At 34.9% G+C, this 13455-nt stretch overlaps 1 protein-coding gene across 6 annotated transcripts in view; it reads left to right on the top strand.

Annotated features, from left to right (window-relative positions):
- The window catches only part of PIK3C2A (phosphatidylinositol-4-phosphate 3-kinase catalytic subunit type 2 alpha), a 140803-nt gene that overhangs the window by 49402 nt on the left and 77946 nt on the right, over positions 1–13455 (top strand). For all 6 annotated transcript variants that reach the window (XM_056802194.1, XM_056802195.1, XM_056802196.1 and 3 more), the window contains 2 exons: positions 2629–2729; positions 11798–11955. In XM_056802194.1, the coding sequence (XP_056658172.1) occupies positions 2629–2729; positions 11798–11955 (259 nt within the window). The remainder of the gene's footprint in view (positions 1–2628; positions 2730–11797; positions 11956–13455) is intronic.

Raw genomic sequence — 13455 nt, 5'->3', positions numbered from 1 at the left:
AGTAGAGAAGTCCATTACATTTGATTGTGCCACAGAATATCTGTATGTACAATATTCTCCTGGTTCTGCTCCTTTCACTCTGTATCAATTCCTGGAGGTCATTCCGACTCACATGGAAATTCTCCAATTCATCATTCCTTTCAGCACAGTACTATTCCATCACCATCAGATACCACAATTTGTTCAGTCACTTCCCAATTGGGGGACACTCCCCCCCCATTTTCCAATTTTTTGTCACCACAAAGAGTGAGGCTATAAATATTTTTGTACAAGTATTTTTTTCCTTATCACTTTGGGATACAAACCCAGGAGTAGTATTACAGGATCAAAGGGTATGCAGTCTTTTAAAGCCCTTTGGGCATAGTACCAAATTGCCTTCCAGAATGACTGAATTAATCCTCAACTCCACCAGAAATGCATTAGTGTCCCAATTTTGTCATAACCCCTCTAACATTTATTATTTTCTTTACTATCATAGTGGTCGAATTGTTTTGATTTGCATTTCTCTAATTATGAGAGATTTAGAACGCTTTTTCATGTGCTTATTGATAGTTTTGATTTCTTTATTTGAAAACTGCCAGTTCATATCCCTTGACAATTAATCAATTAATTACCTTGTCAATTGAGGAATGATTTTAGTGTATTTTATGTTATTAAAGATTGTTTTTTTAAATAGATATGAGATATTTTATTTTTATTTTATCCATGTGATTTATTATGGTTTTTTCCATTTGAATAAGTTTATTTAGTCAATTTAGAACATTATTCCTTGGTTACAGTAATCCCTCCCTCCCCTCCACCCACTCTTCCTGCAGCCAATGCGCAATTTCATTGGGTATTACTTGTGTCCTTGATCGGAACCTATTTCCATGTTGTTGTTTACACTAGAATGTTTTAGTGTCTACATCCCAAACCATATCCCTTCAACCAATGTATTCAAGCAGTTGTTTTTCTTCCAGTGTTTTTACTCCCACTGTGTTTTCTCTGGATGTGGATAGTGGTTTTTCTCAAAGGTTCCTCCAAGTTGTTCAGGGTCATTGCATTGCCACTAATGGAGAAGTCCATTACATTCAATTGTACCACAGTGTATCAGTCTCTATGTACAATGTTCTCCTGGTTCTGCTCCTCTCACTCTGCATCAATTCCTGAAGGTTGTTCCAGTCCCAACGGAATTCCTCCACTTTATTATTCCTTTGAGCATAATAGCATTCCATCACCAACACATACCACAATTTGTTCAGCTATTCCCCAATTGAAGGGCATCCCCTCATTTTCCAATTTTTGGCTACCACAAAGAGCGCAGCTATGAATATTTTTGTACATGTCTTTTTCCTTATCTCTTTGGGGTACAAACCCAGCAGTGCTATGGCTGGATCAAAGGGCAGGCAGTCTTTTATCACACTTTGGGCATATTAAAGATTGTTTAAATTGCCATAGAACTGTCTATATGGCATGAACTTCAAGTTATCCACTGATTTCTGAGGTATACTTTTATATTAAGAACTAACCATCAAATGAGTGTGTCCTAGTTGTTGCTTTTTTCTCCCTCTTTAAGTTTTGGACTGAATATTCTACTCTAATTGGATTTGATAATTTTTCTTTTATTCCATACAATTATTTTAAAAATGTTTATTAACATTCAGTAACATTTTGGATAAAATGGCCTTTTGTAATCTATCCTTGCAGAAAATTAGAATCCTAGAACATGAGAAATAGAAATTATCTTAGAGGCTTCCCCTATGTTTAAGCTCCTCATTTTTCAGAGGAAGAAGCCAAGACTCAGAGAGCTTAAATAAATTATTTGCATGACAGTTAGTTAAGTAAAATAGAAATGGGATTAGCCAACATACGATCCTAGATCAGTACTTTTCTACTGTTTTGTAAGCCTTAGTTAGGATTCCTTTTTTCAGAATTTTACTGAATCAGAAATATACAATAAAATTTTTAAATTTCATTTATATATTTTCCTGAAATATACTTAAAGATCATTTATTTGAAATTTTTTATTTTAATTAATTTAGAATATTTTCCCATGGTTACATGATTCATGTTCTTTCCCTCCCCTCCTCTCCCCCCCCCCCATAGGCAATAAGTAATTCCACTGGTTTTACATCCGTTATTGATCAAGACTTATTTCCATATTGTTAATATTTGCATTAGGGTGATTGCTTAAAGTCTATATCCTCAATCATATCCCTGTTGGCCCATGTGAAGATCATTTTTTTTAAAAGACTGGATGTCTCTTTTAAAGACTGTGTCCCCCTCAGGCAGGAAGTACAGGAACTACTTAGGGACTTGGTACTGTTGTGATTAGGATGAGAATTTTTACCTGCTCTATTTCAGACCTATCCTGATTCACTTCTCTTTAGACAACTGGATGATCCTTGGAACCTAGAGCTCAACATAGTGATGCTGAACTTAATTCGAATCTCAGTTAGCTCGGGTTACTGAAGCTTAGAGTTTCTGAACTCAGAGTATCCCACAATCTTAGCCCTTTATAATAGGGATTTTAGATGTGCACTTAACATAAAATATTACATAAAATTTGAACACTACTGCTATGAAATTTTCATTTACTTTTTAAAAACCTTACTATTAAAATAAAAACATTTTTTTTTCTAATTACAGAAAGAAAGTGGGACCAGTAGTTTGTCATCTGGAAGTTCTCTTTTACAAGAAGATGAAATCCAGAATGAAGAGGTGGCAGCTTTTTGTAAAACCGTTTCAAAGTAAGAAATGTTTCTTTTTAAGCTAATGATTCATATTAGACTTAATTGGTTTAAGAAACATTTAATTTGAAACCAGTGACATTTGCATTGCATTTGTACAGTGTGTACTATTGGTTTTTTGTCATTTGTTGATTTTAAGAAATAATTTAGATTAAAATGTATTCTTACATTTAATTCAGATTAAAGTGTAAAATTAATTCAGATTAAAATGTAACCTTAATGTTCCTCCTCATAAAAATGTTTCCAAATAACATAAGACTCCAGAGCAGATGTAACCATAGAGGTTACTTTTTTATTTAATATTTTTCCCCAATTATATATAAAAACAATTTCTAACATAAAAAATTTTAGTTTTGATTTCTAAAATGCTCTTCTTCCCTTCCTTCTTCTTGCTGAGACAGCAGTCTAATATAGATTTTACATGTAAAATCATGTAAAGGATTTTTCCATATTAATACTTTTGGAGAGGAAAACTAAAAAAAAAATGAATAAAATATAGTGTGCTTTAGATTAGGTTTTTCTCTGGAAGCAGTTGGTATCTTTCATCATAAGTACTTTGAGATTGTCTTAAGTCATTTTATTGCTAAGAATAGCTGTTATTCAAATTATTTATAGTTATTCATTATATAGTATTGCTGTTACTGTATACCATGTTCACCTGGTTCCATTTACTTCACTCACCATTAGTTCATATAAATCCACCTAGGTTTTTCTGAAATCCTCCTGTTTATTTCTTATAGCACAAGAATATTCCATTATAATCATATACCACATCTTACGCATCCATTCCCTGATCTGATGGGTATCTCCTCACTTTCCAATTCTTTATGCCACAATAAGAGCTTCTATTAATATTTTTGATTATATAGTTAATTTTCCTTTTTTTTTTAAATCTCTTTGGAATATAGAACTTTTAACTTTTTTTATTGTTACTTGATGTCTTGTGGAATTATTATCTTTCATTTGCCCAAACCTGATTTTTAAGAAATTATTTTCTTCAGTGAGTTTCCATTTGGACAATTCTACTTTTTTAAGAAATTATTTTCCTCAGTGAATTTTAGTATCTCTTTTTTCGATTTGGCCAATTCTTTTTCAAGGAGTTCTCATCACTGGATTTTTGTGCCTCTTTTACCAGTTAATCCTGTGGTGGCGAACCTATGGTATGCGTGCAAAAATGGGCACTCTGAGCCCTCTCTATGGACATGCCTATAGTTAACCATTAGAGTTTGTTACTGGTGTATGGGGTGCTCAGGGAGGGGTAATATCTCTGGTATGGAGGGCAGCAGTATACACATTGTGGAATTCCCTCCCCTAGATCGCCACTCACCATGCTGACATCTTCCACTGTGCAGCCACATAATCCTTTGCGGGGCTCCTCGCCTTAGAGTGAGGCGCCATGCAAAGGATTATGTCACCAGAAGTACTGTACGTGAGTGATGCTGCTCTTTGTGGCGCCGCCACATACAGTGCTCCTCTCACTGACCACCAGTGAAAAAGGTGCCCCTTCCAGAAGTGTGGTGGGGGCTGAATACATGGCCTCAGGGGGCTGTAGTTTGGGCACCCCTGCTTTACAGCCTTGATCCTAGCAGCTGGCATGAGGGTGGAGAAATCATTGGCCTAGCAGTACCCAACTTTTATATATGTCTGTATTCCTCCTTCTTTTGATTAGTTTAGATGAGAATGAGGATGTTTCAGCTGCTCTTCTACCCCTTTTCTTTGTTTATATCAATGTCAATTTATTCACTCAGATTATGTGAGATAATTTCCCCTAACTTTTCTTTCCCTCTGTAAAAATGGAGATTTGAACCCTAGACTTCAATCCCCAGAAGTCCTTGGCGATTCCCAGAATTCCCTATAATATTACCTGAATTCCCACCTGGGCCAAGAACAAAAATTGTATTTAAATTGATTCTCCCTTCTACTGGGTCTCTCTGCTTCCACTTCTAAGCACATGCGTATCTCAAGATGTAGTAAGTAAAATTTGAATGGGCTTACTAGCCCTACGCTTTTCTTATTTTGTATTTCTTTATCCTTGATTTCTAATAATCTAACAAACCTCTAAATATATAATACTTTTAGTAGAGAAACTAATTTAATTGTTACACCTCTGCTTCATGTATTCCTCTTCCCTTGAGATCAAGAAGAAATAATAGCACCATTCCTAGGCCTTAATTAACTTGACTCACTCTGTAACTCCTGATAATGTTAGACTTCAGAAGGGACGCATCATCTCCATATTTGAATGTACATATTTTATCTTCATTTACTCCCTTATTAGTGTTTATTCGTAGTTATCTTTTTATGTTGCTCATTTTACTTTAAACTCTTACTTTCTGTCTTAGAATTGAGACCATGTATCTGTTCCAAAGCAGAAGAGCAATAAGGATTAGGTCTGTGTTGGCAAAGACGTGGTACACGTGCCCTGGTGTGCCGGAGGAGTTTACTCCTTTCTCCCTCTCTGTAGTGCCTCATGACATTTTTCACATGCTCCACCCAGCAGCTCACCATGTGAACACTTTCTCCCTTTGTTGTCTGGTGTAATGCAGAGGCTAACAGGCAACTTGAGGGTGCAGTTTGGACATGTGATCTCTAAAAGGTTTGCCAGCACTGTCTAGACAGTGGCGTTTAAGTGACTTGCCCAGGGTCACATAACTAGAAATTATCTAAGGACAGATTTGAATCCAGTGTCTCCTGTCTTCAGGTCTGGTTCTTTATCTACTGAGCCATCTACCTGTCTCAAATAGCTTGTTTGTATATAGCTGTTTGCATGTTGTCTTTCCCCATTAGATTGTGAGCTCCTTAAGGACAGGGACTGTCTTTTGCATCTCCAGAACCTAGCAGAATACCTGGTGCATAGGAGGTGTTTAACTGATTTATCCCTTACCTATCTTGCCTTCTCTGTCATACTTCCTCTTCCTTCTTCATGTCCTATTTCCTTAATTAATTTAATGCATTTTTAATAGGATGTGTCTCTTGTGTTCAGATTAAAGTCAGGCTCATATAGATACTCATTTCTTTCTTCCTACCTCTTTTGGCATATTTGAATGATTTTCATCCTATATACACTTGTATGTGAGATAGTGTTTTCAATTCCCTTCATCCTCCTTTCTTCTCCAATATCTTGTCTTTTCCCTTTCTATCTTAAGGCCATCAAAACAAAAAAACTACCCTCAGACCTTATATGACCTCTGTAGATATTTACTATACATTTGTGTCTTGCTTGCCTGTTAGAATGGAAATAATTCATCCCCAAATAATATTTTTCTCTTTGGCCTTTTTATCACAGGCATCGTTGCATTAAAAATTCATTTTTTTCCTCTGTAGGATTATGCTAACTTTATCAGATAAGTAGTTCAGGCTTTTAAACCATTGACTTTTTCCTTTTGTAATATTGTATTCATGGCTCTCCTCTCCTTTCTATGAGGACCTGCTGTATCTTCTTAAATTCTAACTGCAGTTCCTTGATGTTTGAAATTTTTCTTTTTGGCTACTAGCAGTATTTTTCTCTTTGTTCTTCTTTTTTTTTTTAACCCTTACCTTCCATCTTGGAGTCAGTACTGTGTATTGGCTCCAAGGCAGATGAGTGGTACGGACTAGGCAATGGGGGTCAAGTGACTTGCCCAGGGTCACACAGCTGGGAAGTGTCTGAGGCCAGATTTGAACCTAGGACCTCCTGTCTCTTAATCCACTGAGCTACCCAGCTGCCCCTTTTCTCTTTGTTTTGAAAGCTCAGGATTCTGGTTATGATATTTCTAGGAGATTTCATTTGTAAGATTTTAAATTTAGGTTTTATGCTACATTTGAGAATTCTAAAGTAATATTGTGGTCACTGATTTTAAAATATTATAGCTTAAGTCAAAATTACTTTTAGCAGCTTTATTTACAAAGAGGTGGAAAGAATAAAAGTTGAAAAATGTAGATAAAGAGACAAATTCTAATAAGCCTACCAGCCCTTCTCCTGAGAAGCCAGACTCAGCCCTGGCAGGACTTCCCCAAGACTCTTGTCTCTTCGTGAATTTCCCATTAATCCTCATCCAGAAGTCCTGGTGGTGTCTTCAGCCAGGGTTCCAACAGCAGCCTCCTCCAAAGCCAAGGCAGGAATCTCAGTCATTCACCCAGCAAGCCAATGCAAGATCCAGGGAAAAGGTCTCCTTCAAACCAGGAAATGAATCTCTGGAACCAGTCTCTCCAAATGCCAGGAAGGGAATGAATCTAGACCATGCTGGTTTCCTCTTTTATCCTCCTTTTTTCCACATCACTTCCTATTACTTCCTGTCACTCATTCTTCAAGAAACCAATGGCAGTCTTTCAATTTGTCCAACACTGCCCAAGGAGGGAAGGCATCAGCCTTTGGAATTGTCATTTAATCTAGTAAGTGACTTGTGGACTCTCCTAATTAATACTAAGTAGGGGTACCTTAAGTTCTTGATTTGATTAGCTAAAAATATACAAGGGGAGAGTTAATCCTATCTTCACACATTTTGTAGCTTCTCTCACAAGGTGACCAGTGGGTTCCATTTGATATTGTCCTCTGCTAAAAAATCTGGATAGCTTTCATTAATGATTTCTTAAAATGAGATAAACAAGCTATTTTTTTTTTGGCCATGATTACAAATATTTTGATTCTTCTGATCTCACTTTAAACTATTTCCAGATCACCTTTCAATGATATTATATATCTTACATTGTCTTTTGATTTTTTCCAAACTTTTGATTTTATTTTAACATTTTTTGTTATTCTGTTTTTGTTTAATGATTGATTTATTATTTTCAGGGCATTCAATTATTGGGTAATGTTTCCCATAGCTGTTCTAAGATGTTGATTTTCCTTACCAAGTTCTATTTTGTATCACTTATTTCATTTCTTTCAATAATTTTTCTAGTTCTTGTGTCCAGAACTTTGTTTTTCTAAGACTCTATTTGTACTTGTGAACTTATTCTCCTTCTGGGTTAACCCCAAGGATTTATAACCTGTGGTTATTAAACTTTTAAAAAATTTGACAACTATATATCAATATAGTTGATTTCCTTTGTAATTCAATGTATTTTAAATTGATTTTAAAACATTATTTTGAGGATTTCATAAACCAGCATATTGTCAAAGGAGACCATGACTCAAAAAATGGTTATAATCCCATAATTTATCAAAACTTTGGGTGTTTCTATTTCTTTGTTGACTTTAAATTTTCTACTCATTTCACTAGTATCCACTGCCTTATTTGGGGGCATATGCTCCAGTCAAACTCTGGTCCTTTACTCCTGGTCAGTATGTATAGCTCCTGCTTGGTTCTGAATATGGTGACTAAAAGTAGGCTCCTATCTGGTTTTGTCTCCTGCTGCCATATGTAGTGTGCTTCCATATGGAGCTTTTGTCGTCTTTTTTTTTTAATGGACCCAGGGCTTTAGGACCACCTTGTACTAAGTACTGCCCAGAGACTTTTTCCTGCTGTGGTTAGGGAACAGGCCATCCTCAGCTGGATATTGCTTGAGACCTTTTTCCTGTTAGAGATCCAGGTGATACATCGAGTGTTGTATTACTATGCCTTCCATGTATATATAGTATCTGGTTTTTATTCACACTGAAAGGGAAGCCGGGTTCTAACTTCCAAAGTCTTAATTTTATGTTTTTTTGTCTTGAACCATTTGCAAAACTCTCAATTTCTTTCTAATCTCTATAGCAATAAATGGTTACTACCACTCATATACATTGTATTCCATGTCCTTTGGCCCTTAAAAGTCTAGTCAAACTGAGAAAGAAGCCACAGAATTAAAATCAAGAAGACAAGTTCTCAAAGAAGGTAACAAAATCTGTTTGACTGTATCAAACATTATTTGAAGTCTATACTATATTTTCAAAGTTTTTTAGATGGCATTTGATATTAAGTCATTTTATGTAGTTTTGCTCTTATATCATTTTTAGATATTACTTATAAGGAATAAAGACCTGCTGGTAGTAATATATAAACAAATTAGTTCAAAATATTTTATTAATTGTTCAAAAACTATCATAGTCCTCTGAAATTTTGAGGGTAAGATTATACTCTACATCTTGAAAGACGCATGTGCTTAGAAGCAGAAGCAGAGAGAGAGATGAAGTAGGTGGAGAGTCAGTTTAAATACAAATTGTGTTCTTACACTCAGGTGAGGACTCAGGGTGATATAGGGAATTCTGGGGAACTACCAAGGACTTCTGGGAATTGAAGTTTGGGGTTCAGATCTCCATTTTACATTCCCTCCTTTTGATCTTTATTGGGAAGTTTCCCCAAAAAGGATCATGAAAACATAATCAACTTAAAGATTACAATAATTTGAGGATAAGAGGAAAAAAGAACAAAATCAATAATTGCTAGACGCATTGATAAAAAGCCAGTTAGGGGGCAGTCCCCTTTGGCATGAAAGTATACATACAAATAAATGTTCAATCAACCACACCCAAAGTTCATTCTTGATCTTCTCTTGCAGCTTGTGATCTGGAGGCATCTTCATGGTGTCTTCTCCAAACAGTTCAGTTTCTGGATTTGAGAAGTATCATGTTTCTTAACCTAAAATTCTTCTCAAAAGGAATTTAAACTTTGCAATTTAAAATAATAATATTTTTACATTCCCCCCTTGAAGAGGGTGATTGAAAATCACAGGATCACTTAGGGATGCATGGCCGAGTTATGAGGTATATGAATCAATTGGCAAGAGAAATTAAAAAGACATCAGAAAAATACAAATAAAAAAAGATAATTTCTGGATGAGAATACAGACTATCAAAGTCTTATGTGTAAAAATTCGAAGTAAAGGAAAAGTAAATCTATATAACAGGTCCTTGAATCAGGGCCCAATTAAAATGATCTAAGCAATGATGCATTTACCCAGTCAGTAGCCAGGACTACAGAAAGTTTGACACACTATGAAAGACAGAAAAGGGACTAGATTATATGAGCCAGGTAAGGAGCCAAGTTTGGGATACTCGTCTGTAAGTTTTTTCCCAAAGAGTGTGGATACAAGGAAGACCTAAGTCTTAACAGTGTTTCAACCTTGAGTCTTCATACTAGGTTCAAGTCCTTTGTATTGGCTTAGAAGTACATCAATCCTTCCTGGATTGGTTTCTTTGGCCCTGTGCAATGGCTCTTTTGTATATCTTGTCCTGTAATCAGACCGACTCATTAAACAAAGTTCCATAATTTTTTTAAACAATTAGTGGCATCATTTGTACAGTCTCAAGCTTTGGGGGCATGCATTGACATGATAGCAAATGTATTTTAAACTTATATTACTGCAAAATCAAAAAAGTCAAATAAAATCTTATTACTGGTGGCATGCTTCAAATATAAAAAAGAGGAAAAAAAACTGAAATAGTTTATTGCACATGCAAGAAAAATATAATAAAAGAGTTTTAAAAATTCAAAAATGTAGCTCATAATCATTGACACACTGGGTCAGCTAAGAAAATATAGAATACAAGGCTTTCTCACCAAAAATGAGATCTATTTCCTCTTCATATCTGGCCATGATCCACTGTGAGTACAAGCAAAATGACCAGATTGTTAAGAAAAATTCTAAAAATCCTGTCTAAAGAACCCTTAAAATCAATTCGAGATATTTAGCTCATTAAATTTTCCAAAGGTTGTTATAGAAATTTTCTGATGGAGTCCATCTATCCTCTATGTGACAATTTACAAAGTCAAAAATAGAAAAGCTGTTTTTATATGGGCCTACTCAATAATGTTTGTTCCGTATAGTTATAGGGGAAAAGCAACAGAATTTAACAGTAGTTAAAACCCTGTACATTAAACTGATTCAGTGTAACAGAATAGTATTGAATGCAGTAATATATGAACTTAAAATCACAAAGTTAAACCTTAAACAAAACAATCAGCAAAATGCAATAGAATAGAGATTTTTATAAAACACGGAGTCTGAAATGCCTTAAAAATATAACCTCCAGTCTCTTTAAAGTTCCTTGGTTTTTTATCCATTTAGATGCCTATTGCCAGAAGGCAGAAGATTGGTAATGGTTAGGCAATGGGGGTTAAATGACCTGCCCAGGACCACATCGCCAGGAAGTATCTGAGGCCAGATTTCAACTAAGGACCTCCCATCTCTAGGCCTGGCTCTCAATTCACTAAGTTGCCCCCCTATAGTAAGGGTGGATTTTAGGAATCTCAAATTTGGCTAAAGAGTTGCAGGGAGCTGAATTTTCCCCCTGACTCCCAGGTGAGCTAAGTGAAAGAATCAATACAGTCAAAAGATATCCTTTTAAAGTAGTCATGCTTATAAGTTCAAAAGTCTCTTCCTTCTCCTCTTTCTCCCCCTCTGCTACCTCCTGCCCCTTGCCAAGTAGAGGCTAATCGTAGCCTAAGGAGAATCACCCCTGTTTTTTACCAGCTGGTGGAAATGAGTCCTGGGCCTGGGGCGATGAGCGATCTGCTCCGAGGCTAGAGTTTTCTGGGCCTGGGCGGTCGGGTCATGACCAGGTGAGCCAAGCCGGGCCGGAAAGGCTGGGAGCAGGTAAGCGATATTGAATCAAGAAAGTCTGAAGTGGATGGCTACAGGCAGGACATCTTGAGACTTTTCTGAAAAGCCTTGGAGAAACTTGGCTTAAAAATCACTTATCTAGGCTATCTTTTTTTTTTAATTGAGAGTTTTCTCATCCCATTTGGTCACCATATAAGAGAAATCAAAATCTATTCCCTTCCCCCCCACCCTACCAAGTTCCAGTAATCTTTGTCGGTACTTTGCAATGAAGGTAGTCCCTGTTTAGAAATATTGAATATCCTTTACAGAGAAACTAAAATATAGATTGTTGTATAGTTTGTTTTTTTTTATCCATTATATACTCAACAGGTGTTGATGATGCTTGTACAAATATACTGAAAATCTTTCTACTTGTACTCTTCATATCACTCTTATTTTGAAGGTCCATGCTATTGGGATTCTCCAACAAGATTTCATTTATAGTAATATTTATAGACTTTTCTAAAGGTGAATAAAGATACTTGGGAGTATAAAACAGTAAGCAAACTAGTATATAAGCATTCTTAAATCCAGCTTTTAACATGTAATTTTTTAATTAACAGATTGAGGACCAACTTTCCACATACCAGTCGACTCACAAATCCAGGTTATGTGCTAAGCCCAGTTATGATGCAAAGAAACACATGTGGAGAGAATTCTAGTGTGAAGGTCTCCATAGAAATTGAAGGATTTCAGTTACCAGTTACTTTTACATGTGACGGTATGTCAAATATTTGGATTAACTTGTCCTAAATGAAGGGTAATGAATAATTGGAAATAAGTGTCAAGGTTGTTTTAATTAGATATCATTAATTTCCATTATTTAGTAAATTGTCATTCATTTGGATAACTTTTTGGGTTAGACTATTGAGAAAATAGGCAATCCAATGGGTACTTGGTTGCTTCAAAAAGAATTTTGAATTTTACTTGTTCATCATTGATATATTTGACTCTGGTTCAAATGCATGAGATGGATGGAAGCTAATTATAGACTTCTTCAACTTTTAAATGTTTTTGCCTTTGGGATTTTATGCAGAGAACATATAATTTTTGAGTTGTAGCCACGTCTAATAGGTTAAGTATCACTTGTACATAGACATACTTTTTTTATCAGAAAGCCTGTTCCCAGCCCCAAGTCCCACCCTAGACTTTCTAGGTAACTCCTTTTATTTTTTTAAAAATGACTTTCTTAGCATAATCTGGTATATTTTTATAGTTACAAACTTTCATTGTACTGAAAACAACAGGAATACAGTGAAAGACTAACTAGAACATTGAGATTTCATTATAAGTATTTTACTTTTATTAAATTGGTATCTGTAGCAAAAATTCTTAAACTTTTACATCATATTCACTCAAAATTATGTAATTTCTTTCTTTAAAGGCTCCAAATCTGGAGAATCTTTTAATATGTGGTCATATTCTTTTTAGTCTTGTACTTTAAAGATCTTTTAAAAACAATAAGCTACTGAAAAACAGAAATATCTATCAAATGCACCAATGATAAATCAGCAAGTTAGATTAGTTTCCATAAAAAATTAAAGATTATATTTATTTAATATTAATTTTTAAAAATTAAAGTCAAGATATACAGGAAGCATTCATTTGGGCCAATAAAGTAGTACTTGATCAAAAAATTCAAAAGACAATATTTGGTTGTAATGTGTAATTTAATTAAACAGTTGACTTCAAATGTATAACTTCTGTTAAAATATGACTAAAGTTATATAACAACTTAGCCATTCCTAAAAGGGATTTAAATGTTTATCATTTTGCCAAAATTAATTTACAAATAAAAAACATAATATAATATTTATGGAGTAGCCCTATCATATCATGTTGTTAGAGGGTCAGTGTTACCATAGTATCTTGAAGACTTGTGCCCATTATAGATGACTAAGTACAGTTCTTTGCTGTATTTTTATTATCCTCTAAACTATTCCATTTTGATGAGAGTTTCAGGTACATTTATTCTAAACAGTTGCTATAGCCAAGTCTCTTATGGGATACTCTTTAATTTTTTAAAAAATTTAAGTAGTAGCAGTAGTAGTTGTTGTTGCTATTAGTATTCACCTAATGTCCAAAGATGATGACAAGTGAAGGTTGAAAAGTTACATATTAGTCTATAAATTTAAACTTAGGTTTTGGGGGCAGACAATAATATACACATTCCCATCTGTTTATGTACTCTTCCATAAATTACTCCATAAAATTCCTACTC

The sequence above is a fragment of the Monodelphis domestica genome, chromosome 6 (genome assembly GCF_027887165.1).
Source record: "Monodelphis domestica isolate mMonDom1 chromosome 6, mMonDom1.pri, whole genome shotgun sequence".
Classification (NCBI taxonomy): Eukaryota; Metazoa; Chordata; class Mammalia; order Didelphimorphia; family Didelphidae; genus Monodelphis; species Monodelphis domestica.
The sequence above is the reverse complement of the archived record's forward strand: the minus strand, read 5'-3'. Positions and strand labels throughout refer to the sequence as shown.